Source organism: Pyrus communis, chromosome 9, assembly GCF_041283825.1.
Source record: "Pyrus communis isolate YQ-2024b chromosome 9, ASM4128382v1, whole genome shotgun sequence".
Classification (NCBI taxonomy): Eukaryota; Viridiplantae; Streptophyta; class Magnoliopsida; order Rosales; family Rosaceae; genus Pyrus; species Pyrus communis.
The window spans coordinates 10,070,464-10,097,555 of NC_142573.1; the positions used below are offsets into that span (position 1 = coordinate 10,070,464).

General features: G+C 35.0%; 4 protein-coding genes and 1 non-coding gene across 6 annotated transcripts; 4 read left to right on the forward strand and 1 right to left on the reverse strand.

The window, feature by feature from the left end:
- Window positions 1-4,166: 4,166 nt before the first annotated feature.
- Window positions 4,167-5,153, forward strand: LOC137741009 (golgin family A protein). Its single transcript, XM_068480818.2, has one exon. The coding sequence runs from the start codon at window positions 4,304-4,306 to the stop codon at window positions 5,114-5,116; it is 813 nt and encodes a 270-aa protein (XP_068336919.2). The 5' UTR covers window positions 4,167-4,303; the 3' UTR covers window positions 5,117-5,153.
- Window positions 5,154-5,644: 491 nt separating this feature from the next.
- Window positions 5,645-11,534, reverse strand: LOC148694215 (uncharacterized). Its single transcript, XM_088700650.1, has 3 exons — window positions 11,507-11,534; window positions 6,576-6,613; window positions 5,645-6,205 (listed from the first exon to the last, which is right to left on the reverse strand). Exons 1-3 carry the CDS (start codon window positions 11,532-11,534, stop codon window positions 5,645-5,647), a joined length of 627 nt encoding a protein of 208 aa, XP_088556776.1.
- On the forward strand, window positions 10,692-14,097 carry LOC137740293 (uncharacterized). 2 transcript variants are annotated; one of them, XM_068480153.2, is made up of 5 exons: window positions 10,692-10,841; window positions 12,085-12,350; window positions 12,772-12,923; window positions 13,338-13,477; window positions 13,624-14,097. In XM_068480153.2, exons 2-5 carry the CDS (start codon window positions 12,097-12,099, stop codon window positions 13,789-13,791), a joined length of 714 nt encoding a protein of 237 aa, XP_068336254.2. In that variant the 5' UTR covers window positions 10,692-10,841; window positions 12,085-12,096; the 3' UTR covers window positions 13,792-14,097. The 2 variants fall into 2 exon arrangements, with proteins under 2 accessions (XP_068336254.2, XP_068336255.2); XM_068480154.2 differs by having other exon boundaries at window positions 13,341-13,477.
- A 1,594-nt stretch (window positions 14,098-15,691) lies between these two features.
- Window positions 15,692-15,764, forward strand: TRNAE-CUC (transfer RNA glutamic acid (anticodon CUC)). The gene has a single exon. It is a non-coding gene; the product is annotated as a tRNA-Glu (tRNA).
- A 4,008-nt stretch (window positions 15,765-19,772) lies between these two features.
- On the forward strand, window positions 19,773-24,379 carry LOC137740325 (DUF1666 family protein (DUF1666)). The gene is made up of 4 exons (XM_088700320.1): window positions 19,773-21,660; window positions 22,241-22,645; window positions 22,859-23,061; window positions 23,726-24,379. Exons 1-4 carry the CDS (start codon window positions 21,225-21,227, stop codon window positions 23,972-23,974), a joined length of 1,293 nt encoding a protein of 430 aa, XP_088556446.1. The 5' UTR covers window positions 19,773-21,224; the 3' UTR covers window positions 23,975-24,379.
- Window positions 24,380-27,092: the final 2,713 nt, after the last annotated feature.

Sequence of the window (27,092 nt, forward strand, 5' to 3'; positions counted from 1 at the left end):
CTAGAATCCGGTGTGGTAGTGTTTTAGAGTGGAAAAGGACAAAATAATGATCAAGACAAGTAGGAGGTGGTGTAACTCACATGCTACTTCCTGTCTTTATTTGTCCTTGCCATCTTTATTATCATTTATTTATCTATTATTTACATACTGCTAAAGTCAATAAAATAAAGCATTTTTCAGATTTCTGTAAAATGAGTGAGTGTGTGAGGACAATCTGTGTTTTTTTTTTCTTTTCCTTTTCGAAATCTGAAGTATCTCTCGCTTGAAGAGCAGGACTAATCCACAATGGGTTTCGAAAAGACTAATTCCCAGTGAGGATAATCTTGTTAATTGGTGCATTGGGTGAGCAAATTAAATTTAGGCCATCTCCAACTGAGGGCTGGTCAGAATGTTCGTTTTAACTCTCTGGTCTTCCAAGATCTTTGAAGATATTAATATATTAATATTTTAATAAACAATACATGGCCATATTTGCCTCCGTCTCCGGGCCAGATGGCTCGTTTTAGCCCTGTCATAAAAAACCGTCTCCAACCAAGGGTCATAGGGCCAAACATAATTTATTATTTAAATTTAAAAACTATAACAACGTAAATTTAAAAACAACAACTTAAATTTAAAAACTACAACTTATATTTAAAAATTACAACTAAAATTAAAAAATGACAAATTAAATTTAAAAATTACAAATTAAATTCAAAAATAACATTAACTTAAATTTAAAAACTAAAACAACTTAAATTTAATATCCATAATCAACATCATCTTCATCATCCGTCATCGTAGGAGTATAGTCAGAGATAAACAACTGCTGTCGGCTCATAATTTCTTTTTTTTTCCTATCAAAATAGGCCTTACTCATTGGAGTGTAATTCGAAGTGTTCATTTCCATATTCTTATCATTCATCTCTTCTTGTATTTGTTTTGCCCGTTCTTCATGCCTACGCTTCATTTCTTCGGCCTCAAGGGCATTTTGCTCCGCCAATAATCGCAATGAGGCCACCACTTCATGTTGAGCAGCATAATTATCATTTGTCTTGCCCTTTTCCTTCAACCTTCGCGCCTTGTTTCGTCCCATAGCCCTAGGTATGGAACCTTCACCCGAAGACGGATTTTCTACCCTTTTTTGTTGAATGGTTGGAGATCCATCTTCATCCATATCTGCAGTTGAGGATGCAATTTCGAACACCGGCTAGGAGCTCTTTGTGGTGGATCTTCAAATAACACCCACCCTTTACAAATTTCCCAACAACTGTAAAACTGAAAGGGTTTCGAGCTGCTCTCCATATATAATTCCTCCGCTTGGCATACCTAGAAAAAAAATTAAAAGAAATTAATTTATGAAATTAAATGTAATATAATTAAATATTTAAAATAAATTGTGAAAACACTTATTTCGTCGTAGTAATTAGCGTCGCTTTCATGTCTACTTGCGGCTGCTAACAATGCTTGATGCCTTTTGTTCAAACTTGGCTGAAGATGTTTCTTCCATCTTGAAGAACAACTCTCGTGGTTTCGAATATTCACTGGAGTGGTGCCTTCATAGAACTCTAAGTATTTTTTGGACACACAAGTCCAAACACCGTCATTTGTTTGACAATTCCCCCTCACACTATCTTTCGATGCCCATCTATAAGCCTTGCAAAAAGCTTCATCTTCTTTTCGGGTCCAAGCCCTACCTTTCATTGCAAAAGAGGCCATTTCAAAATTATTAAAAAAATTGAAGGACATATTTTTGAAAGAGGAAGGAAAATATGAGAATTGAAATGGTAGGAATGGTGAATTTTGTGAGGAATGGTTTAGGTATTTATAGGAAAAAAAATAGAATTTTTAAAATAAAAAAAAAGCCCCAAAAAAAAAAAAAAAAAAAAAAAAAAAGCATTTGAATCCAACGGTAATTGAAGCCAACTAGCCGTTGGATTCAAAATTCTTTTTAAGAATTCTTATCGGTTATAACCGACATGAATACATTTATATTAAATAATACAAACGTATTCCTGTCGGTTCAACCGCATCAGCTAATATGAGTTCCCACTGGGAAGTTCTCATGTGAGTTCCCAAAAACAAAACCGTGAGGTTGTGGTCGAGGCCCAAAGTGGACAATATCGTGCTACGGCGGAGTCGAGCCCGAGAAGTGGTCCCACCCGGGCCGTGATGTGACAGATAGCCACAACTATTATGTCATATTTTAGAAGGATTACTTGTTGCCTTTAGCAACAATTTTATTTTGTTGAAAAGAAGGAAGAAATATGTTATTTGTGACATTTGCTATGCTATTTGTTTCATAGGAAATCTAGAAAGAAAACAAATCTACCATAAATCTCTTCAATTTTTTTCGTCAGCAAAATCAATTCCAAATGAAAGATTAATGAGGCTTTCAAAAAAAAGAAAAACATGCTCAAAATCAAAGTATTCCCACCAATTTATTTTAGTCATTAAAAATTAGGTTTTCAAAATTCTAGGCACATTAAAAGTAATACAAGGGCAAAATCGGAAATCACATTAAAAGAATTAAAATAGATAAATAAAAAATACATAAGGAGCGTGGATTGAGATTTTGAGAGTGCTAATAATAGCTTCCTAAAAAATGCCAAATTTGTTTACCAAGACCCAAAAATGGAATATGCCGATGATATGCTCCACCTCTCGCAGCAGTCCTTAATTATGCCCGTTGGAGCTCAAGGCCCATTTTCCCAAAGAATAAAAAAACACCACAGGTCCAATAGGACCAGTACACATCACCAGTTAAAAGTGGACCCCACCTTATCAAGTAGTGTGCACTACGAGAAATTTTTTCATGAACAAACACCTTAGCATGACAAGTGATGCTCCTCACCAATAACCTATAGACTTAAGATTTTAACCATTAAATAAACTTTAAATTTTTTCATGAACAAACACCTTAGCATGAACAATAAGATGGGTTTCCTCTTCCCAGGATTGGATTGAAGTACAGAAAAGATAAATACAACCAGAAATCATACGCAAGTATATTTGTGATCTTCTCAACTAAAGATACTTTAGACAAAATCAGGTTACTTGATTTTGCAAGTTTAGATAATCCGATTTCTTATTGTTTATGCAATTTGTTCAGTGTACTTGTTAGAGAGCTTATTATAAGCCTCTTTGAGAACTTATAGATGGGGTTCTAAACTCTTTTTTTCGTTTTTACAAATTATCCACTAAGAGGAATTGCTGTAGCAAGATTCGAACTTAGGTCTTGGTCTGAAACGAACCTCACCAACCTCATGTATCTACAACAAGGAATATTCATAACAATATCCAACCCATCTTCCAAAAATAACCCCAACTTAAAAAGTATACTAAGTTACTAGCTTCAAATATGATGAGAGTTTTCACCATGTATTTTCCCGATTACGCTCAAGATTTATCTAATGTGAGAGCTCTAAGATAAGAGAGAATGAAAATTTAGGCGTTCATTCTCATACATTCACCAACTTTTGTAGTATTTAAGATTACCAATTTTAGGTTTACCTACTTCAACATGGTGTAATTTGAGTGTCACATAGTGTACAAGTACGACACTAGTTCCAGCGAAAAAATTCGACCGCTAACTACTAAACAACTATCATAAGCAAACAACGTTCACCAAGCATTTTGAGATTAATTCTCTCTTTTTTCGTGTTTTGATGCCTCACAGGTGAACAGGACATGATAACATATATTTTATGTGTTAGTAAATTGCTTATGTGCGGTGGGCTCTCTCTTATTTTTAAAATGATTGAAAGTTTTTAGTGAAATTGATTTTGGGTTTTAAAAATATTTTTAAATGCTTTATGAAAGAAACATCGATTATGTACTTCTTACTTTCAGGATCTACTTTGATTTTTAACAAGTATTGGTTTCAAAAAGTGTTTTCAACCATTTTAAAAACACTTCCAAACGATATTGTTTGGTTGGAGACAAACAATTTTTATCAACGCATTTGAATCTATTAAGAACACATTTCAACCAATTCCGTGAATATAAATAGTAACTAACCCCAATACTAGAGAATAGAAAATACTCAAATTAGCAAATCTCAAATATATATCTTTGATCATGAGATAAAATTTTCACCTCCCATCCGCAGTTTGAGTATCTATTTGTCAATAAATAATTTCTTTTTGACCAATGCGCGATAAGGGGTGAAATTGGAACTTTGTTACCCATTGTTCATTAGAATATTTGGGTTTAGTTATGAAAAAGTTGGGTACAAAAAGGCGCACTCAGTCACTCGCACACCTCCTTTCACTGTTTCACATACTCTGTTTTCTCTGCCTTATCTCCTCCTCCTCCTCCATCCATGACTACTCTAAGCACTCTCTTCCGGCTCCACACTCCGCCGTCAAACCCACCACTCTTCCACGCCTCTCCGCACCCCCTCCGCCTCTCCTGCTCCTTCAAACCCACAAAATCCCCCAAACCACCTTCTCTTTCCGCCTCAACACCGCCGCCGCCGCCCGCCAGAGACAGAGTCATAGACTTCGGAAAACACAAGGGCAAGATGCTGGGCACCCTCCCTTCCGCCTACCTCAAGTGGGTCTCCAAAAATCTCCGCGCTCGCGACTTCGAGGACTGGGCCAAGCTCGCCGACCAGGTCCTCGATGACGCCGTTTACCGGGACCGGATCGAGTGGGAGGTGGCGGAGAACATCCTGAACGGGAATCGGAGGAATTCTATCGCCGCCGGTGGAGTTTCGGAGCTGTTGGAGATCAGCGAGAGGTTCGGTTGGGATAATGAGGACAAAATTGGGTGGAGCAGGGTGAACTTTGAGCTTTTGGGGACGTCGAAAGGGGGGAGAATTCCGAGGAGGACTGAGAAGGAGGGAGGAGAGAGAGGGGAGGAGAGGGAAGAGGAGAAGGAGGTAGTGGAGGATTCGGGGGAGGTCGGAGAGAGGCGGAGGGAGAGGAGAGTGAGGGTGAGGCAGAGAATGAGGAGGGAGGACAAGTTGGGGATTTTTGAAAGGAGTCGGGGTAGTGTTAGAAATGGAGTTGGATTAGGGAGGGAGAAAGAGAGTGACGGTGAGGATTGGATGGTGGAGAATTCGAAACGGTTTCCTGGACGTGAAGGTCTATTGAAAATGGCATACAGCAGAAGAATTGGGAGATTTTTGTAAGAATTGTTATTAGCACATTAAAATTTTCGTGCTTAAACATTTTAAGGAGTGCCAATAATAATCTTACACTATGTTTGGATGGAGAATTTCTAAATTATCACAGAATTTTAAATGATGGGAATTACAATTGACAGTAATTAAATTCCCGTTAATTGAAATTTCATCGTTTGGATGTTGGATACATAGAAATTACAAAATGAAGGGAATTCCAAATTTCATTGTTTGGATATTCTCTAGAATTTGTATTAAATAGAGGAATACAAATTTGAATAAAAATGTTAAACTGGTTATAAATCATCAAGGTTAATGTCATCAAACAAAAATCATTGAGCTATGAGAAAATATGTTTCTTTCCCTCACTCCCTGAAAAAATCATCAAGGTTAATGTCTCGAACCCAATTAACATACTTAGCCGCACCTAATTGTGCAGAAGCCGAAATGAGACCAACCAACGTAATCCCATCAAGGCTTTTATTCTAACTAAAATCTTACTGGAAAACTAAAATGGGAAATATAATGAAAATAATCCTATGCGCCTCGTGAAGTAAACAATAATACCATATTCTTTTTCTTCTCGACTGGGAGTGTCTTCAACATGAGAAATTGCTTGTCATTTTCGATCAACCAAGCACATGCTTTGATTTGTTCTTCTTCACTGAGATCTGGTATTGCATTTACTTCATCATATACCTCTGTTGGATCAAGCTTCTTTGTGTCTGCACAAATATATTCTTGAAAGGATGAAGCCATCTTGGCAAGTGAATCTGCAATCATATCTTTAGGGGTGGTTGGTTTTTTCTTTGTATGAGGCACATCAACAAAATTTGTTGGTTTTCTCTTACTTTGAGTCTTCTGAACATTGGCTGAAGTAGGTGATATATCATTAATAATTTCAATATCTTCTAAACCTTGCGTATCACCATCCAAATCAATATGATTAGTTTCATTATGCGGAGGAGTCATAATCTCAACAGCTTCCACACCTGTTTCAGCACCCTCACCCGTGGCTCTATCTTTGCCACACAAATCCACTATATCATCCCAATTTGGAATGACCTTCCAACGAAAACTTTTAGCGCCACTATGTGACTACCAATCAAAACATAAAAATCAAAAAAGCAAACCGTAAGTATAAGAAGAGTTAAAATAATATCACACACACAAAAGAAAAATAAGAAGAGTTAAAATAATAAGTCTATCCTTACTTATTCATTTTCAAGACAAGTAAAAGAAAATAACCAGCTGTTATGCTGTGGGTAGACCTTTGGAATCAAATTGCATCGCTTCAGATTGCACCCTTTTGCGGACCAAAACAAAATAAAAAAGAATCAAACCCAAATTTTTAGAAACTAGACAGCTATGAACTGGTTATTAATCTTTTGGCTTGAAATGTGATATTCTAAATCTAAACTAGTCTAATTTACGAGGGACTGATTTGGGTGTAAGCAGGCGGACACACCTGCCTTTCGCCAAACTGACCTAACTCACATGAGTTTCCTGCGCTATGACAACGAGAAACAAAGGATTCTAAGCATCAACTTGCAATATAGCTCAGCATGACCAAAATATGCTTCGCGGGACTAAATAAGACATCTTAGGGGAAGTTTTGACAGGAATTGAATGTGTCACCTGTTAGCTTTGGCACCGGTATTGGATTTGTAAAATAGCATTCAAATGCAAAGTAGAAAACTAACAAAAATGAACGGATATTACTGCAGATTTATAAATCTCTCTCTTGCCCCCCTCTCTTTCGAAAACTACCTCTGAGAACAGAGAAAAAAACTTAAAGAGTACAGAGAAGTCTCAATCAAAAGTATATATACAAATAAGAGAAACAATATTTTTCCCTCAAAAGTATCTGGAAGAGAATGAAAGATTCTGAGGGGCTAGAACTGAAATTCCAGGTGAAATTGCACCCTCTGAAGCTAACCTATGATCAATCAATCCCAATACAACTATATGGGTCAGTCCATGTCAAAATTTCTTCATGATTTGATCACAATCCCCTGATTCTGTGTGTACCCAGATGCTAAAAATCGAGATCACATTCAAATTTATGATTTTGCAAAACAACAATAACTAAATTCCAAGTCTTTCAATTTGGGTTTTAACATATTTTCCAAGGAAACAAACAAAATCCAAAGCAAATAAGCATCGTAGATCCAAATTAGAGTGAAACAACAATCAAAGGAGAACAGAAGTGCAATATAAAGATGAGAAATCGGACCTGGTGTTACCGGCTTCAGCTAATGGCGGGAAGAGGTATCGCCGGACCGAAAAATGGCCGCCGGTGAGTGGAAGAAAGAGAGGTCAGGTGTGTGTACCCAGATGCTAAAAATCGAGATCACATTCAAATTTATGATGTTGTCAATCGGATAAAAAAAATTCATAAGCACACCAAGCATATGACTATCACCAAAATTCACAATTGCTATAAAGAGTATACCCAAAAAGCTTAAAATAATTCAAGACAGAAGAGAGAAGAGGGAAGAGGCTGACCTAGAACGAAGGAAGAAGATGAAGCACGAGCGCACGAGCGAGAATCCCTTCGAAGATTGGTGAGAGCCCTTTTTACTGTGAACTTTGGCGGTTACTCCCAGTTTGGCGCCCTAATCTGCAAACTTTGGCGCCTGTAAGATTTCCCCCCGATGGATTTGGGATTCTCTTTGTCGTTGGAATTGTGAAATTCCACCTATTTAGATGGAAATTAAACCCGGTAATCTTCATCCCCAATTTCCCCTTTTTTTTCCCGTAGAAATTGCCGTTTCTCTCGCAGGAAGGTTCCCAAACGTGGGAAAACTGCTTTCCCATCCTAATTCCCTAGTTTAAGTGAAATTCTGTTTTATTTTACTGTATCCAAACGGAGCATTACTTTTTCTTCGTTTTCTTAAGTTGATTAAAAGTGTATTTAGGATTTTGAGAATTTTGAGAGATTTGACTGGATTTATATTTTCATGCATTTTGATGAAATTAATTGAATTCTAGAGATTGGGTGTAAAATTTGACTAATATTATTCTTACGATCTAAATATATCATAAGTTTATACCATCTGATGTGGCAATTGAGATGGACATCCACGTTAGTTTAAAAAATCCCATGTCAGCCAAGGTGAATATTTATGATTTTACTCAATGATTTTTATTAATAAAATAATTAAAAAATAATAATGAAACCTACTTGCTTCCGTTTTCAAGCCTCACCGCTTGGGGCTCCTCCTTCTTCGCTCTCCAATTTCACCTTCCAATTTCTATTCTATGCTAAGGATTTTCCGAATGGAAGAAGATTTGGAAGACAACCTCTTTTCTTCTTTCTTCATGGACTTTTGGTTAGCACCAAAATCTTTTCCTAATCCTCTATAGGAATGAAAATTTCATTCCATGTTATATCCCGATGTAGTCGAAGGTTTTGGCTTGAATTTTCATTGGAATTATCATCTGTTGGACTCAAATCAGGTGGAGAGATGAAACGTATCTGACAGGGAAGTTGAACGGGTAGGGTTTAAGCAAAAATAAAATAAAAATAAAATAAACAGAAATTCCAACTAGGTTGACACCTAAGCTTCCACATCATGTGGTATACTAAATGCGGTATAATAAGATGGTAAGAGTAGCATTATTGGTAAAATTTTGAGTCAAGATTTGTGGTTGCTTAAAATACACTACAAAATTTCTTGAATTCTTTGAGCATTTTAGATTCCTCAATTTTTTAAAATTCTTTAAAATCAATTCTGAATTAGATATGTACGTAAAATATTTTTAAAATTCTAATTGAATGCATTGAGATTTTCTTTTCTTTTTAATTTTGATAGTCTTTCAAAATCATATTAAAATAATTAAAATTCTCAAAATCTTAATTGAATAGATCCAAATATTATAGATTGGATTGTGTTTCTCATCATCCATAGGTTTTTCAATTTAGATTTTGATTTCATATTTAAAATTTATGTTGAAAAATAGTGAAATACAATTTGTAAATTTTGGTCACATGATGATCATGGTACCAATGAAATATATAAATGGAAAAATAAGTGCCGCCTCACAATCTTGAGATTGATCTTCGTCATCCATGTTCGTTCTAAGACCAACATAATTGTTTACAACTGATTCTTGCATTTTCCAAATAGGAATTCAAAGATTTAACATGGTCGTTTAAGTGCATGTTCAAAGGAGATGTCAAATTTAAAACGTCAAAATGAAATTTGATAACCTATGCAACAATTTGAATAATTTTTTGTCCCAATTGATATGTTAAATAATAATGTAATTCTAAATTTTTTTTTTATCTTTTTGTGGGGTCCAATTATTGAGATAACCAATCAAATACTTGTAATACACAATAACATTTATTATATATTGCATCACATTGATTAAAAAAAATTATTAAATGAATTTGAAACCTGCTGTCATGTGACCACGTAATAAATTGAAAGCTTGGTTGGAAAGATTTTGCTACCATTTTTTATTATTTTATGTCTATGTGGCAATTTTGACATCTTCTTTGGAGATAGTCTAAGACCATCAAATACTATACATATCAATGATGTCATAGAACAATATAGTTCAATTTTTACCTAACCAAACCATCTCAGTTATAGTTAATAGTTTAAAACCACATTCTTCTCCTTTGGAGATGCTCTAAGACCATCAATTACTATACATATCAATGATGTCATAGAACAATATAGTTCAATTTTTACCTAACCAAACCATCTTAGTTATAGTTAATAGTTTAAAACCACATTCTTCTCTTTTTAGTAATCATCTTCACTTGTAAGTTAGGTCAATTCTTGTTAAAAAACGAATTTGAACCACATTATTGCCAATCCATTGTGAGGCTTAGCCCATTTCTCCACCCCTGAATGTAGATAATATAGTATGTTAAAAACAAAAAAACCACATTCTTTTCTACAATCCCAAATTTACAAATAAAAGATGATATGTAAAGATAACTAAACTAAGAAGGGGATGATTTAGTTTGTGTGAAGTGATTTAAAGGCGACCAACACCTGGACGAACCGAACCAATACACCTTGGTTCGGTTTGATTTTGAAAGCACTCGAAATTTTCGATAATCAAAACCAACCAAACTAACAATTTCGATTTGAATTTGGGCAGTTCAACCAGTTTGTTGTATGGTAGGTGAGTTCACTTGTATAACAATTATAGATGGTAGGTCACATCGTTTTCTTGTCCGAGAATCTAACGTATGGTTGGTAGAAGCCAACAAAAGGACTACATATGCCAATTGTGCAAAGCATTGTCGTCCACAAAGTCATCTTTCACAATTTTTTTATTTTTTTAGCAAATTTATCAATAGTATTTACATGTACTCGGCATATAACGTTATATTATTATTTCACTCAATGTATAAAGTATATTTATTTTAAGTTAATATATTTTTAAAAAAAGACACCTAAGTTTTGTCTTCCACTCATATTTATGTGAAAAAATAACATCATCTATAAGTGAGGCTTCAGTTCTTTTGGTTGACAAAGAAGGTTCCATTAATTAATAGAGATTATATTATTTTTTATGGAAATTCAAGTGAAAATTACAAGAGAAATCTGACGTCACTCACCTAAAACAGCCATCCAAGCAGAGGAAAGCAGGAGCCTTTGTCTTTCTTCTTCCACTGTAACATTCAGCCGAAAATTCGAGCAAATTTATAAAATAAAAAAGAAACCCTTTGAGCTGAAAAACTCACTCCTTCCTCTCAGTCTCTCAGGTAATACAATTCCTTATCACTCCTTTCCTTTTCTTCTCGAATTATTTTGGACATATTTAATCTTTGTTTTACAGTCAGTTCATAATATTTTGCACCATGAAATCTCCATTCAGTTGTATAAAATTCTCAATCATTTGACTCTCTACGTGTTATTATTATGTTGATCAAACACTAATCTTTCATTTGTTTGTTGGATTAAGTAGCCAAATTAATTTGGGTTTTCATCTTTCAGCTGAAATTTTTATAAAATATTATGTGAAATCAACAGATTATGGTATTCTGAATTATTTCAGTTCTGCTTAATTGTGTAATTTGAAGGAGTAACAAGTATTTGGTGGCTTGGTTCTGTGATTTTCCATTTTCTAGTGGCTCAAGTGTTTCCTTTTTGTGTCTTATGTTTTGGCTTATTATCTGGTATTCAGGTGAGTTTTAGCAGAATTGGATTGATTTTGATGAAGACAAATATAGGTTGCTTTGTATTTTTGTTTTAGTTTCTACAGGAGTTTCTGGGACAACGTTGTATATCGCGAGAACTAACAAAGTTAATCGTTCTGTTTATATCGTCTCATTAGAGTGTCTTGTTTCTTTAAGCTAGAACAAGTTGGGAAGAATTTGTTTTGGTATGTTGCAATTTGCAATGTTGAAGTTAGTCTGTGTCCTGGTACCTTGCAAAGACTTAGACCCGAGGACCATTTTCTATCCATTATAATCTAGTCTTTTACTATAAACATTTTATGGTTGTTTCTTTGTTCAATGTAAAAGAGTAAAGTAATTGTTATCCTTGTTTTCTTTTCAAGCAAGGTAAACTATAAATGCTCGGTTTTAAAAAACCGTAAGTTAACCTTCAAATAATGTGAATCCTTCGCCTTGTCTAATGTTCTATTCTGCCTGTCTTTGTTCCTTCCTTTCTGCTTGATTCAAGTGACTCCTTTTGTCATTACATTGTTCATTCATCTTCCTTCCATGAGTTTCTTTTTCCAATTCGCCCGTTTTGGATGATGGATTGGTTCTTTCAATAGCTTCGGGACATTCGTTGAGTCTTTGAATTTTTATGACATAACTACGTATCTGCCTCTTGTATAGACTTCAAGCTGATTTAAGGGTTTATTCTTCTTTTGGAATGTGCCTTTGAAAAACGTTGTATTTTTTCGTAAACTTAAATATGGCCTTGTTCTGAATGAAAATTAGTTCATTTTGTTGGTTTGCTTATTGAAGTAATGTGTTATGTTTTTGGTCCTTGCAGTGCAGAACCCTAATGACAGATAACAATCAAAATGACAGTTTAATGTCAGTTGGTAGTTCGTTCGGAAAGCTTCCTGATCATTTGCTAATAGAAATTTTCATCCGAGTTCCTATCTCAGAGTGGGCACAAATCTCCTGTGTTAAAAAACAGTGGGCCAATTTGTTTCACGGAGAATTCTTGTGGCAAGCTGCTATTGCTATGACATTTCCTTTGGCTAGCCAAGCTAAAAGGTGGCCGGGACCTATCCCTCGAGGATTGAACAAGAGGTATAATAGCATTTCTACTTCCAGTTTTTGTCCAATCTTGGTTCTTTCTTTCTATCCTTAACTTTTCAATCCCACTTTTTTTTCTCTCCTTTTGTAATTCCTTTCGTCGGAGTTTTTTTATTTTGTTGTTTGAAAAAAAAAAAAGCACTATAATCACTGAAGATATAATCATTGCCTTAAGGACAAATTCCTTTTCTTGTTTTAACTTCCCGCTTGAAAATAAACCAAACGACAACTTTTGGCCTAGCTTGATTTGTTGGCATCTTATTTAAAGATCATGTTATGACTTGTGTCTGGATGTTTGTGGATTCATATCTTAAACCGGTGGCTCTTACTGTCCCCTAGGTGCTGATTTGATGCGTGTGCTTTTCGTCAAATATCCATGCATTATATTCTGCTAAGGCACTGGCAATTTTCGCAGGAGATTTGAAGCTTTATATGTCAGTAAACATATCTTTCCTCTAGATGGTGAGATTGATGAGATTGTGGGCCATAGTTATTTGTTTCTAAAAGAGCAGCTTGAGCGTTCAACCATGCCACCCTCTTCCAGTATACTGCACGGAACCCTCATAGGTGCGTTTCAAATTTCACTTCTCTTTCGTGCTGTCTCTAGTCTGCCTTTATAAACTAGGAACTGAAAATTATTCTGTGAAATGAATATTTATGATTTGAGTACCGATCCTCGATCTCGAGTTTGATGAACAAAAGTTAATATAAGCTAGTTAATCTTTCTTTTGCGGCTAACTTGTTGACATGTTCAAAACATTTACTTTACATAACACGTAAGTGTAGAAGTTTACAGCCTCAAATTGTATGCCATTTAATGGAACGCATCTTGAACCTTTTATCGTTTACTGTCACGTGACATGGATAGTACATATTGCATACCAAATCCAATGGGGAATTTCATTGCTGACGCTTAGTTAAATTAATACCTGGCTGTAAATCTCATATGACCTCCTCACCTGGGATTACTGTGTGTTTTAGCAGATCAGTTTATTGCTTGTGGGAAATCGAGAGACATGGCTCATGATCTTGCTTCCCAGATCTGGCTGGCTGTTCTTGACAATTTAGAGGAAAACGAGCAAACTTTTCAATTACTGAAACGTCTTGCACAAGAAGCCGATGTAAGCTTATAAAGTTATACTAATTGCTATACTTGCTATAAGTAATGTCAAAATGCAGAGCATACAAACATGAATAAGCATATATTGTTGCTGCAACATGTTTATTTACTTTGACGCCGTGGTGCTAATAGATTCCGAATGAGCAGGTTTTTCTTCTGTACCCGTACTCAAGATCAATCACAGTCCAATGGAGGGTGTTTGAAAAACTCTTCACAGATTTTCGCGACTGCTTCAATCATGTAGATTACTATGATGTGTTGGCTTGTGCGAAGAACAAGTTTCAGCCAATACCATCGACTTGGTTAGGTTACTGATCAACCTCAAATGTACCTATTTTAGCTTAATCACGAGTACATTTGTATATATGGAAGTCACTATTGCCTGTGCCTTGCGGGCTATCTCATCTTGAAGAAAACCGCCGTGGCTATACCATGCTTGATAGGACTAGAAAGAAACTGATTATATTTGTACTGTTAATAGGTGCATGATTCAATGTGAAAAAGAATGCCCATGCAACTTTTTTCTTTTCATTGTGAAAATGCCCATATTACTAAGGATAATACTTGCATATCCCACTAGTGCATGTCCTGAATAATGATGGTTTACTTTGCCCACCTTAATTTTGTGCTCGGGATGCAAGGGGGGACACTTTGAGCTTGGCTTCAAGTGTCGGGTTTTCTACCCCCTTGTACTTCCTGTATGTTTTTTTGGTTGTTTGCCTGTTGTTTGGCTTTTGTTGTACTCTTTGGCATCTCTTGCCCTGGTTAATACATTTCCAGTATCCAAAAAAATAAAAAAATACTTGCATATCTCAGCTCTTGCGAACAACGTGTTTTTACCGTAAAGATTTTATAATTAGAATTATTCAGTTTGTTAATCTTCATTTAAAGATCAATCCTACAAAACAATTATTCAAATCAAAGATCCAAATTTTTGAGTGTATTACTATTCTTTTCCCATTTTCCAATTAAATGTATAAGATATCATCTCTATCAAATTTCAACAATTACTACTAATAATTATCTTTTGGGTTTTTATCACAAATGGTTCATGAGGTTGATCAAACTCATTATTCTGATTCCTCACTTTTAGAATCAATTAATGTCTTCCCTGACATTTACTACCCCACATCAATTTGGTCATTCCGTTAAGATTTTGTTAACTATTGTGTTAGTTTGTATGTGGGAACCACAAATCCAATAAAATGGTGACACGTGGATTTACACAAAATAAAGGTTTTTTTTTTATCACAAATGGTCCCTAACATGGATCAAACTCCTCATTTTGATCCCTGAGTTTCAAAAATCGACAAATTTGGTCCCTCACTTTCACTACACACATCAATTTAGTCCTTCTGTTAAAATTTCATCAATATTTTTTGTTTGTGTGCTGATGTGGTCCTAGTAATCCAATCATATGGCTCTACGTGGATTAACTATAATATATATATATATATATATATATATATATATATATTTTTTTAAGAGTGAATCAATGAACGAGTATTCCGTGCTGACATTTTTCTCGCATCCCACAACCCCAATTGGAAAAAAAAAAGAAAATCAATCTAAATTCGATAAAATCGAATCCAAATTCAATTCAAATTTGATAGGATTATAACCAACTAGTGGTGTGTCATGGTGTCTTCCTTTTCTTTTTTAGCATACCCTGATTAAAACGACGACTTTTGTTTTATCTTTTAGTTTTGGTTTTTAGTTTCTTATTTTACTTTTAGTTTTAAATCATAAGAAAATAGTTTATTGTAGTTAATCCACGTGGCGCCATATGATTGGAAAGATTAAATTGATGTGTGGTATTGAAAGTCATGGACCAAATTTATTGATTTTTGAAACTCAATGACCAAAATGAGGAGTTGGATCAATATCAGGGACCATGTGTGATAAAAACCCTTATTTTGTGTAATCCACGTGTCACCATTTCATTAGATTTGTAGGTCCCACATACAAAATAACATAATAGTTGACAGAATTTTAACGGAATGACCAAATTGATGTGTGGTAATGAATGTTAGAGATGACATTGATTGATTTTGAAAGTGAGGGATCAAAACGATGAGTTTGATCAATCATAGACACCATTTGTGATAAAAACCCTTATTTTTTTAGGTTCCATTTTTTGCTGAGAGGAAAGTAAAGTCACCGTGTGGTCCCTTTCTTTTACGCTTATATAATTGTTGTGCTCAGTGCTAGACAATCCGTTGTAGTCTAGTTGGTCAGGATACTCGGCTCTCACCCGAGAGACCCGGGTTCAAGTCCCGGCAACGGAACCTTTTTTTATGTTCTTATATTTTTAAAGATATTATGGGTTGGTCCATGTCGATATCATGGGTTGGGCCCATGTATTTTAGACCCACAGAATGATGAAATAGTAATACCCTTGCCTTTTTTTTTTACTTCAAAATAGTAACTCTCCGATATTTATCTACTTGTCATGTTCTAATTTATTTTGTAGTTGTAATTTTTCTTGGTTCTCAAAAGTTTTGAGTTTTCTGAAGTGTCATGTTTATCAAGGTCTTACAAGTAAACAGTTCTCAAAATTTAAGTAGTTATTATTAACACTCTAAATTACATTGCTACCATGTATAATGGTTTGGGTTAAAGCTTAAAAACTTACCCTAGAGGATTTTAAGTCATAATTCAGAAATTTTTTTTTCCATAGTGATGGCATAAAATTTAAGTCATTGATTATGAAAGAATGATTTTAACATAATTTTTTTAGTCTTTTAAAAATAAAATTTATGTAGATTATTCTAACTTATTTTATGAACATTTTAACTTAAAAATATTTAAATTTCGATACATAATGAAAAATCACACCCTAGATAGATATTTTATCCTTTTTTAGGTTAAATTTGAGTTAAATGAAAATTTTAATCGTTTTAGCCTTTAGATTTAAATTTGTGTCGTTGGATTTTTTTTACGATTAGATTTAATTTTATTTAATAGCAACTGTTGGATTATAAGTAAAAATAAATATAAACAAAATTTGAGTATTACCGTTGGATCAACCAACGATCATTTTTTTTGGACCGTTGATCAGCCAATGGCTCTATTTTAGAGTGGCCAACAGACCTGTCCACATGAGCGCTGCCATTCTTTCGTTTGGCGTGTGGAACGCATCTCACCTATTAGTTCGAGTGAATTAAAGTCTGGCTTTATTCTTGGGTGTAATCTAACCCATAAATTTTCCCTCAAGGGTTATTAAACCCAATGATTTCAAATGGCTTGGGTAGGCCAAAGCTTAAATTTTAGGGAACTTTAACGAAAAGTTTATGGTAGTGTTCACTTTAACGAAAAACCATATTTTTACACTAAAAAGTCAATCTTGGTACTATTCACTTTACCCTTTATTTTGTCCTTATCGTTAAAACTAAAAAATTTCAAGCCATTTTCATTAGTTTTCCTTAAATTTTAAGATTTAATCCAACCATTGGACAAGGTTTAAGTGCATTTTCTCATCACATTTCTACATATGTAGAACGTAGAATAATTGTTTTAAAGTGTTAATAGCAACTCTCTAAGTCTAATGTTTGCTTGATTTTTAATTGAATAAAATTTCTATTAACCTGTATAGAATGTCACCTGAATTTGCAACCATAGCATATACATGAATTTATAATAAGAAAACCCTAAATAATAACATAAATATAATCACCTGATTTTGAAATATGAGTGATTTGAGACGGTGCATAGACCTCGAACGTTTTAATTGATCGATGTAGAAATCACACAGATAATTATCTCTCATATTGTCCTTGTATTGTCAAGCTTGAATTACCAACCGAATACTCATCTTAGCATATGATCGGTTATATTTTATATATAAATATAAATATGAGAACGTTGTAGAAAAGATTTCTAATTCAAACAAAAACTTTATTTCGTCGCCTCAATTGGAGGAGTCCATTTTCTCTTTACCTTTTGTTTATTGGGAGCTACGAAAAGCTGATGCTTCTCCAAACTATGGTTATGGAAGTGGAATCTAGTTCCTCGTTGGATTCTTTTTGTAAGAATTTCGAAGATTCAAGAATTATATCCGTTCATTGTATATCTTGCGGTCTGAAACAATTTTAAGTATTTTTATTTAAAAATAAATGCAAACAATACCTGACAAAAACTAACAGCATGATATACGATGAACAAACATGATTTATGGATTCCCAGGATCCTCACCAAAAGGATACGGAGAGGATCCTGTTGGGTGGAAGTGGAGAGAGAATCCTTGCTGGATCCTCTTTGTGAGGATCCTTGCTGGATTCTCTTTGTAAGAATCCCGGAGATCCTCCAATCACATTTATTTATCGTACATCGTGCATTCAATTTTCGTCAGGTACTGTTTATATTCAATTTTAAATAAAAAAAATTTACAATGATTTATAACCGCACGATGTACGATGAACATATGTGATTTGAAGATTTTTGGGATCTTCACAAAGGGAATCTGGCGAGGACCTTCACTAAAGCGGAGAGTGGGTCTCTAACTGCATATGTTGGAAAATACAGCTTGAGAAAAGGTGATCACTTCAAAAGCTTCTACCACTGAACAAATGAGGCATAATATTAATGACGGGTTGGACGCTGCAATTCGCTACTCATAGCACATGTTTAGGCTTTCAAACTGAGTGTGGTAATGATAATTATTATCGAAGAACAATTGTTGAATTTGTCTTTAGGGCCGGCACTCAGGGTCATTGTAATAGGCGGCTGCCTAAACTCCCGATCAAGGGGGCCCTGAAAAAAGAATTTATTTATGATAAATAGAAGACAAGCCGATGCAATTGTGTTCTTTTCTTTAGTAACCAAATTTCTTTAGGTTCAAATATGTATAAAACATGTCCAAAAATATGTTTTCTTTGTTCCGAATCCATCATATTATTTTAGACGATATTAATAAAATAGAGTAACATAGGTAAGAAATAAATTCATCATCAGTGACATTTACCTATTCCACGCTTCACCCAAATAATCATGAGAATAAAAAAATAAACCAATAAAAGCATAGAAAGCAAGTATATTTCTTTCTGGGTTGATTTCCAACCTAACCTATAAACCCTAGGTGCCAGACTTTGATTCTTAAGACTTCGTCGTAATGTTGCTCTAACTCAACGGCCACTTTTAATAACTCGCCTGGGTTCACAAAAATCTTAGGGCCAACATTGTAAGTCATGGATCAATGACAATATTGAATATCAAACTCAAAAAGAAATCATGATTGTTCTTTACTATTGCTAGTTAGAACATGTTAAGGATGCAATGTAGTTATCTAGTTAGAACATCTTAAGGATGCAATGTGGTTTTTCAGTTCTTCCTCCAATATCTTAATGAAAGTTTTGTGCATATGATATGTCTTGCCATATCTTTGTTGATCCATTGTCAATTAAATTGTCAATTTGAAATATTTGTTCCTAAACAACCACATATTTCATAAGACGAGTGAATCATATGGATGTAGCCCATTACTCATAAAATTCTAATTCACCATGCTCTTAGTATGGAACTGTGATGAACGTAACCTTCTTTTCCGCAAAACTAATCAATGTTAATGGCACGAAAATCACTCTTCTTAGCATGGAACTGGAATGAACGTAACCTTCTCTTATGCAAAACCAATCAATGTCAATAGCACGAAAATCACTCTCTTGTTACTAATCCATTACGTGTGAAGCTTGTGTTGGATGGGTAATTTATATTCTGATTGCAAAAGAAAATCTCTCTAATAAATAGAAAAACACATGTTTCAATTTTTTTAATTTCATTGCCTTTTCCTTTTCATTAATGCCACATGTTTAGGCTTTCAAATAGAATTTGTTGCCATGGTGATTATTATAGAAGAATAATTGTTGAAGAAGTCATGGATCAATGACAATATTGAATATCAAACTCGAAAAGAAAACATTATTATTCTTTAACTATTGCTAGTTAGAACATGTTAATGATGCAATGTGGTTTTTAGTTCTTCCTCCAATATCTTAGTGAATTTTAGTACGCATGCTATCTGCGGTCATATCTTTGCTGATCCATTTTCAATTAAATTGTCAACTGGAGTTATTTCTTTCTTAAACAAGCACATATTTCATGAGATGAGTTGATCGCATGTATGTAGCCCATTACTCATAAAATTCTAATTCACCATGCTATTGGCATGAAATTAGAATGAACATGACCTTTTCTTCCACAAACCCAATCAATCTCAATGGAATGAAAAACACTGATACAAATTCATCACATGTGAAGCTTGTGTTATATATGTAACTCACATTTTTAACACGTAACAAACATTAGTTTAGTAAATAACACTATTGAAGCTGATTGCAAAAGCTTCAAAAGAAAATCTCTCCAGTAAATACATAAGAACACATGTTTCAAATTTTTAGCTTGCCTTTTCCTTTTATTGACTGGGAATTGACTAATTCACCGACAATCAAATTACCATATGCTTTCATTTCATGTCAAATTCACCACAATTTTTTTTTTCTCATGCCAAATGGGGCATGAAATGATGCACATTTTTGTAAAGCTAACGAGGGTAAATATGTAATTTCAAAACCACCACGCACAAATTAAACCCACTTTTGCGCGGCTTTTTTAGCAGAGAGCTTGCGTGTTTTATGACAAAATTATTATTCTCTGTACGGGAGGCTGACAGAAGTGTCTAGCAATACTGGTGTCCACCGTCCTGCGTACCCTCTTGTATTTCGAGCTCTTCCCACTTCCCGCAAAAATCCAAAACCCAACACTTCGATAAACACGGAAGCTCTCCCATTAAATTAAAAATTAAATCATCCCAAATCATTTTATCAAACAAAATCAAAGCAAAAGGCAGTTCATTTAATGAAACTTTTTTAAAAGGGAAAACATGGTAATGCATCAATTTATTGCTCACGGTTAAAGCACTTGGCATTGTTCCCAAACAGTGCTCTCACTCGCTCCTCTCTCTGCACATTTTTTGCTTTTCTGGGTTGCAGGGTTTTTAGCTGGATGCCCTTTCTCTTTCTCCACATTTGGAGATTTGGGGTTTTTGAGGGGCTTCGGTTGGAAAGAGATGCACCTGGATCTTCTGGGATTTTGATGGGTGATGATCTAGCTTTTGGGTACTAAAGGTTTAAACTTTTCAGTATTTTGGGCTTTATAGGAGTTGGAATTTTGTGGTACTTTTTATGCACTTTGTTCTTCTGGGATTTGCTTTTTACTGTAGTGCAGCTCAAACATATGGGGTTTGAGTAGTACAGTGGAGAAAATGGACAAATCTTGTTGAACTTTTTTTGGATGATTTGGGGTCCCTTTTTTGGTGGGTTTTGCGTAATGTGCTTCCAGGAACTGCAAAATGTTGGAGAAATCTGCTGATCTTTGAGCAAGTTTTGTGGGTTCTGATCTCTCTGGCTTTTTGGGGAGTCTATTTAGCAAAGGTGATTACTTGATCTGTATTTTCTTGCAAATGAAACTTGGATTGTTAGATCTTCTGCTTAGATCTAGGGTTTCTTGCTCATTGTATTCTGGCTCAGAAGGGTTTTGAGAAGTAAGAGTTAAAAAATATCTGCACTTTTTCTGCTGGTAGATCTCATTGTGCCTTCAGTGTATGAAGACCTTGGAACAAAAAGAGTTATTAGTTGGCAAAGTTTCTTCCTTTGTTGGTGTTATTTTCGAGTTTCGAATTGCTGATTACGAAAGAGAGATTTATAAGTTGGTGGGGTAGAAGAAAACCCAATTTGTTAAGGAAGTTGTGATTTATGGATTTCTTCAAAGTTAAGAAGTTTAGGAAAGCACACAAACCAGACCCGGAAAATGTGTCAGAGGACAATCCTGTGCCACAGCCGGAGGAACCCAGCAAGGAGAGTAGTGGTGATGATTTTGGTAAGTCGGCCAATGCTGATTCTGTGGCAGAAGCTGAGGACGATGATGATGATTTCATAACGGAGGAGGTCAAGCGGAGGTTAAAAGAATTGAGAAGGAATAGCTTCATGGTGTTGATTCCAGAAGAAGAGTCATTTCCCGAAGATGAAGAAGAAGAAGAAGAGCAGGCCGGTGAAACAAGCTCTAACGAGTGGAGGGATGTAGAAGCAGAAGGCCGGCAATGGTGGTGTGGCTTTGGTGCTGTATATGACAAGTACTGGGAGAGGATGTTGTTCTTCGAACGGATGAGTGCGCAGCATCTTAATGGAACTGGTAAGCGCTGAAATTTGTTCAAATTTGTTACCCCTTCAAATTAAAGCATACTTTTAGCTTTAGGGCTTTACTTCTTTTTGACTGGCTGTTTGAACTTGAAATGTTTCATCTTTATACGGATCTACCTACATGAAATACATATGAAGTTTTCCACTTCATTGGTAAAATAGAAAAAGAAAGAAACATTCTATGTGCCCAACAAGCCATGTGGGAGGTTAGAATAAGTAAAGATACGAGGAGATTTATGCAGTGTTGAAATAGATGTGAATCTGATTTGAGCTTGGTCTCTTTCAAATAATTGGCAGAGAGTTGAATTTTCAGACAAACGTGGATAGCTCAAATTTATAGAAACTTGATTCAGTTAAGCTCTAGGTATACGAGCAGTTTGAAAGTACATAAGCTGATGTTTCTGAAGCTGGTTGGTCTGCAAATGAAACAATACATTTGTCTATATGTTGTTTCTTGAGCTCCAGGGGTTAGGTTACTGCAGAGCGATAGTCTCTGTAGATTTTTTTTGGTTTTTCTTTTCAGTACAAACAGATTATTTAAATCGTCAATGCAAATAAATGTTGTCTTACAGGCATCCAAACCCCTACGACCCCATCACCGCGATCAGCATCTAAGAAGCTTACGTCCCCTTTTCGCTGTCTTTCTTTGAAGAAGATTGAAGAGCCTGATGATGAAACTGAGCACCTTCAACAGCCAGAAAATGATCCGTTCCAGGATATTGAGACATCATATGTAGGTCAACTTTGCTTGTCTTGGGAGGCACTGCACTGTCAGTACACTCAACTAAACCAGCTAATCGCTTGCCAACCTGAAAATCCCAACAGTTACAACCACAGTGCTCAACAGTTTCAACAGTTCCAGGTTTTACTACAAAGGTATATCGAAAATGAACCTTTTGAGGAGGGCCACAGGGCTGAAATTTATGCTCGCACACAAAGGCTTCTTCCTAATTTACTGCGGGTGCCTAATATACAAGGTAAGCTTCTTGTCAGTCCAAAAAGTTTAGGATCAAGAATTTGATGTCTACTATAGTTGTAAGTTCAGTTACGAGCAATGAAATTAGAAGCCTTGTTTCATGTATTACCATATTCATATGTACTAATTCCCCAGCTTTCTAATATTAATAAGACCTGTTGGTAAATTTCGTTGTTTATGATGTTAATAGCTTTGGTGTCATGAATTTGTTCAGGTCCAATTCAAAAAGGAAAGGAGGAAGAATTAGATTCGGTGGTGCATGCTCCTGACCTCATCAAGATTATTGAAACCTCAATCCTCACTTTCCAGCTTTTCCTGAAGATGGATAAGAAAAAACCAAGCTCTGTTCTTAACTTGTTTGGGAATCAAAACCAGGCTGCCACCCCACTTCAGCAGATTCAATCTTCTCTCGAGAAGGTAGTTTTTCTAGCATATCTTTTCTTTCGTCTTTCCACCGTAGCATCTTTATGCAAGTTATAACAAAGTCTTATAATAAAAGTGGTCTTGTTGATTACATTCGTGTTAATTTCAAATTTTATTACTTTTTACCTGCTGAAGAGTGGAGCCTTATTCTTACTTGTGTGAGTTTCTTCATAATTTCTTTTTCTGGGGATTTTGTGTGCATGTGTGCTTATAACATGCATAAAACATTTGATGGAGTACTAGACTCAAATAATAGAATTCTTTCTCTAATTTTCTGTATCCCATAACTGTTGTGGTTTGGGTACTGATAGATCTTCTAAACAAATGACTTCCAGTGTGTTTCGGATTCAAAATTTCTGTAGATATTTTCTAGTTTGTTCGGAACGCCTAGATAGACTAGCTAACTTGTTTAAGTTATGCTTCATTTGATAAATTTGAATAATCTGTCTTAATAATGATGTCAAGCTGGTGTTCTGAAACTCAATGTTATGCTGTTGTCGAGAATGCAATGTGAACTATTAGAAGGTGCAAGCATTTTCCGTTAGGGTCGAAGCGTAAAGGTCATGTTTTATATGTGTGCTACCCTTGGATTACTATAACTATTATTTCTTTTCAAATGATCATATTATGTCGTGAAACTTGTCTGTTTGTGCTTCAGAAATGGATGAAGTTAAAGGAACTGCAAAAAAAGAGGAAAGGTTGGAAGAAGAAATCGTGGCCGCAGTTGCAAGAAGATGTTCAGCTTTTGTTTAGCCTCATTGACGCCAAGGTTTTGTCGAGAACCCTCCGAATGGTGAGAATAAGCAAAGAGCAGCTGTTTTGGTGCGAGGAGAAGATGAAAAAACTCGACTTGGTAGATGGAAAGTTGTGGAGAGACCCGTCTCCTACCCTTTTCCCTTGTCCATAGCCCGTCGGAATGAACTAATTAAGCATGTGTATTCCTTGGATGGTTAGCAGCAGACTAAGCCCTCTGTGTCTGGCTTCTCATTCAGTTTCTCTTTTGTATGGTGCAAGGAGTTTTATCCTCTGGAGACTAAGAACACCGACTTCATGTACAATCTACTATCGATGTATGAAAGTTAAGAGGAACTTTCCTTTTGCCATTGAGACTGTCGAGGAGCCTCGGTCGGTTTTACCATATGAAGAAAAAAGTTGTTCAAACTATTTTCAGCAACTGTAGTATGTTATCATTTGGTCACTAAATTAGTGTCTTACCTTGCATTTCTTTCATTAGGCCTGTGAGTGTGAGCATTCATGGTTTGTACTAACAAAAACCAGATTTCTATAAACTACATAGTTATTGGGGCTAAAAGCACATTTCACACCGTCAAAGTGTTTCGAGCGAGTTTCAAAGTGGGCCACGAGGTTTCAATTTTCTGATATTTCATCTATACGTTTTGACTCATAAGAAGGGTATCCGCCGTTAAGAGTCTTAAGACTTTTGGGTGCATTGCCAAAGCCATTGGTCCACAAGATGTCCTCGCAACTCTACTGAAAAATCTCAAAGTGCAAGAGCGTGTCCGCACCACGGTGTCAACTGTTATAGTAGCTGAAATCTGATCTCCTTTTACAGTTCTTCCAGCACTGATGAACGAGGATGGCGTTCCAGAGCTTAATGCTGTGGCTGCTTGGGCTTATGAATGGATCTGCTGTTTATGTAAGAAGCACGTTTAGTATTTTTCGCCTTTTGGTTGCTGAAGTTTATCTGCATCAGTATAAAGACTATCATTTGGTTGCAGGATTCTGCATTGTTTTCAATTTTTTTCTGGGATTCTAGCATGTCATTTGTTTGTTACTAAACTAGTGTTGCTTGAAAATTGTGTGCTACTTGAATTTAGGCCAGTGAGCATCTGCCGATCGTCGTTTGTACTAATAAGAACCAAATGTCCCTTACGGAAAAATAATTATTCATGAAGTGCACCGAAATCTTTTGAGATAAAATCATAAGCCTTGATTGGTCCTACTCTTTTATCTTGAGCGAAGTTAAAGGACATGAGCCCTAAAAATTAGATCATCTATAACTTGAACTTGAAGCTTTGTTGTTAAAGCCAATACACATGTTGTCAGAGGGCTCATCGTTAGAAATTTGGAAAATGAAAGCTGTCACACTAGCCACTCTAATATCCGATGGGAAATGCTAAGGAGACTCTATCAAAGTAGACTCTTCATGAACTCTCCGTCACTTCATGTTTTTTTATTTTTTATATTTTTTTTGTTATACAATTCTCTTATTAACATTATAAAACATTATGCCAAAAATGTGAGGCAGCAAAAAGTCTACTCCTTAGCATTTCTCATATCCTAGTACTGGGGTCAGGGGCTTACAATTTTGTTTATGTATCCAAGGTCTCGAGTTTGATTTTTTCTCTTACAATGTGTTGGTAGAGAAAAAAAATATATTTTTTAAATATTTTTTATTTTATTTTTTGTAACAAACGATATTATATACACTAAGGGAAGGAGGTGAGTTTAGCCTCATAATGTGGTTCAAATTCGCCTTTGATGAGAATCGAACCTAAGGCATCTCACTTACAAGAGAAGAGGAATACTACTAGAGAAAAAAAAAAATCTTGTTATTGAAAAAAAAAACCACTTAAAATTAATAAACTAAACTCTACATTGCTTTAGCAGAAGCCAATATTCTCATGTGACCAATTCACTGCGTGTCAATGATCGGATACAGGAGACTTTCCAATTTCCGGATGACCTAAAAATTCGCTACTAATTGAACCGTAACATAACTAGAACTGAATCTCACTATTTGCAAATTCTCATAAGTTGCTGCCTTCCATAGTTCCATGTATTTGCTAAGGGGTATGGGTGTAATTTCGTAAAGAGCATTAGCTGTTGACTAAGATCCACGAATGGTACCATAATTACCATTAGACCATCTCAAACTTATGAGATAAAACTTAAAATATAAATTTTAAAATCTCTCAAACCATCTCCAACCATTGGTTTGACAAAACTAAAAAATAAAAAAATAAAAAAATAAAAAATCTCCAACCATTGGGCTAAAATAAACCTTGGGGAGAAAATATATGTTTGTGCTAGATTCCTAGAAATTAAGCCTAGATTAAATTATTTTAGACCTATCAAACTGTCATATTTCAGACATTTGTTTTGTTTTCTTACTTTAATTTAACGACTGTGATCAAATGAGATCAAATCTAACAGAATACCTATATATTTGTATGATTTTTAATTACTTATCAAAATTTAAATATTTTTAGATTAAAATGTTCATAAAAATATATTAGGATAATCTACATAAATTTTATTTTAAAAAGAATTACAGAAAAAAAGAGAGGCTAAAATCATTATTTAATAACCTTGGGTTAAAGTTTTAAGCCATAACCATTGGATAAGAAAAACAGTTTCTAGGTTATGACTTAAAATTTTAAACTTTATCCCCAAGGGTTGGAGATGTCTTATATGATTAATGTTTAGAGTTACAAAACTACCCACGCAAATGGCTTAGCTTAGCAAGTGCTTCATGTGGATGCAAATTTCCGCCTTCTTCTTCTTGGACAAAATTGCACCTACAAAACAATTACTATCTTAGGTCAAGGCCAAGAGCCTCATGTGCCCACGATGAATTGGAATTTGGGACCTCCAATTCCCAAGTTTAAATTCCATGTACATAGGTGTCATTTCCCAATTTCTATGATTGAGAGCTTAAAAATAAAAAATTCCGTATTCAATTCCATCGTTTTTTTAGGCTAACCAAACAAAAAAATTCACAAATTCTAGAAAATAAAATCCTGTCAATTCAATTTCCGTCATTTTAAAATTCCTTGGTAATCTTAAATTTCTTCATCCAAACATAGTGCTAGAGAATTTTGCAAGAGGATTCAACTTAGGTTTTTGGAGAAAATGAGGTGATATTTATAGGGGTGTGGCAGGCCCTTTTGGGAGAGATGAGAATCGGCCACTTTAGTGGTTTTTTGGGTGTAATTTACAATTACTTAGCTAATTAATAAATTAATTGAGTGATAAATAAATTAATTAGCTAATTAATATCA

Excerpts from the sequence above, each read along its gene's own strand:
- LOC137741009 (XM_068480818.2), top strand. The coding sequence starts at position 4,304 with ATGACTACTCTAAGCACTCTCTTCCGGCTCCACACTCCGCCGTCAAAC.
- LOC137740325 (XM_088700320.1), top strand. The coding sequence starts at position 21,225 with ATGGATTTCTTCAAAGTTAAGAAGTTTAGGAAAGCACACAAACCAGAC. Across the intron at positions 22,646-22,858 it reads GCGGGTGCCTAATATACAAG|GTCCAATTCAAAAAGGAAAG; the intron begins GTAAGCTTCTTG and ends GAATTTGTTCAG. Across the intron at positions 23,062-23,725 it reads TTCAATCTTCTCTCGAGAAG|AAATGGATGAAGTTAAAGGA; the intron begins GTAGTTTTTCTA and ends TTTGTGCTTCAG.
- LOC148694215 (XM_088700650.1), bottom strand. The coding sequence starts at position 11,534 with ATGGTCCTCGGGTCTAAGTCTTTGCAAG. Across the intron at positions 6,614-11,506 it reads CGGGTCTAAGTCTTTGCAAG|GAAACTCATGTGAGTTAGGT; the intron begins GTACCAGGACAC and ends GTCATAGCGCAG. Across the intron at positions 6,206-6,575 it reads GTCAGTTTGGCGAAAGGCAG|TCACATAGTGGCGCTAAAAG; the intron begins GTGTGTCCGCCT and ends TTTGATTGGTAG.
- LOC137740293 (XM_068480153.2), top strand. The coding sequence starts at position 12,097 with ATGACAGATAACAATCAAAATGACAGTTTAATGTCAGTTGGTAGTTCG. Across the intron at positions 12,351-12,771 it reads CCTCGAGGATTGAACAAGAG|GAGATTTGAAGCTTTATATG; the intron begins GTATAATAGCAT and ends CAATTTTCGCAG. Across the intron at positions 12,924-13,337 it reads ACTGCACGGAACCCTCATAG|CAGATCAGTTTATTGCTTGT; the intron begins GTGCGTTTCAAA and ends TGTGTGTTTTAG.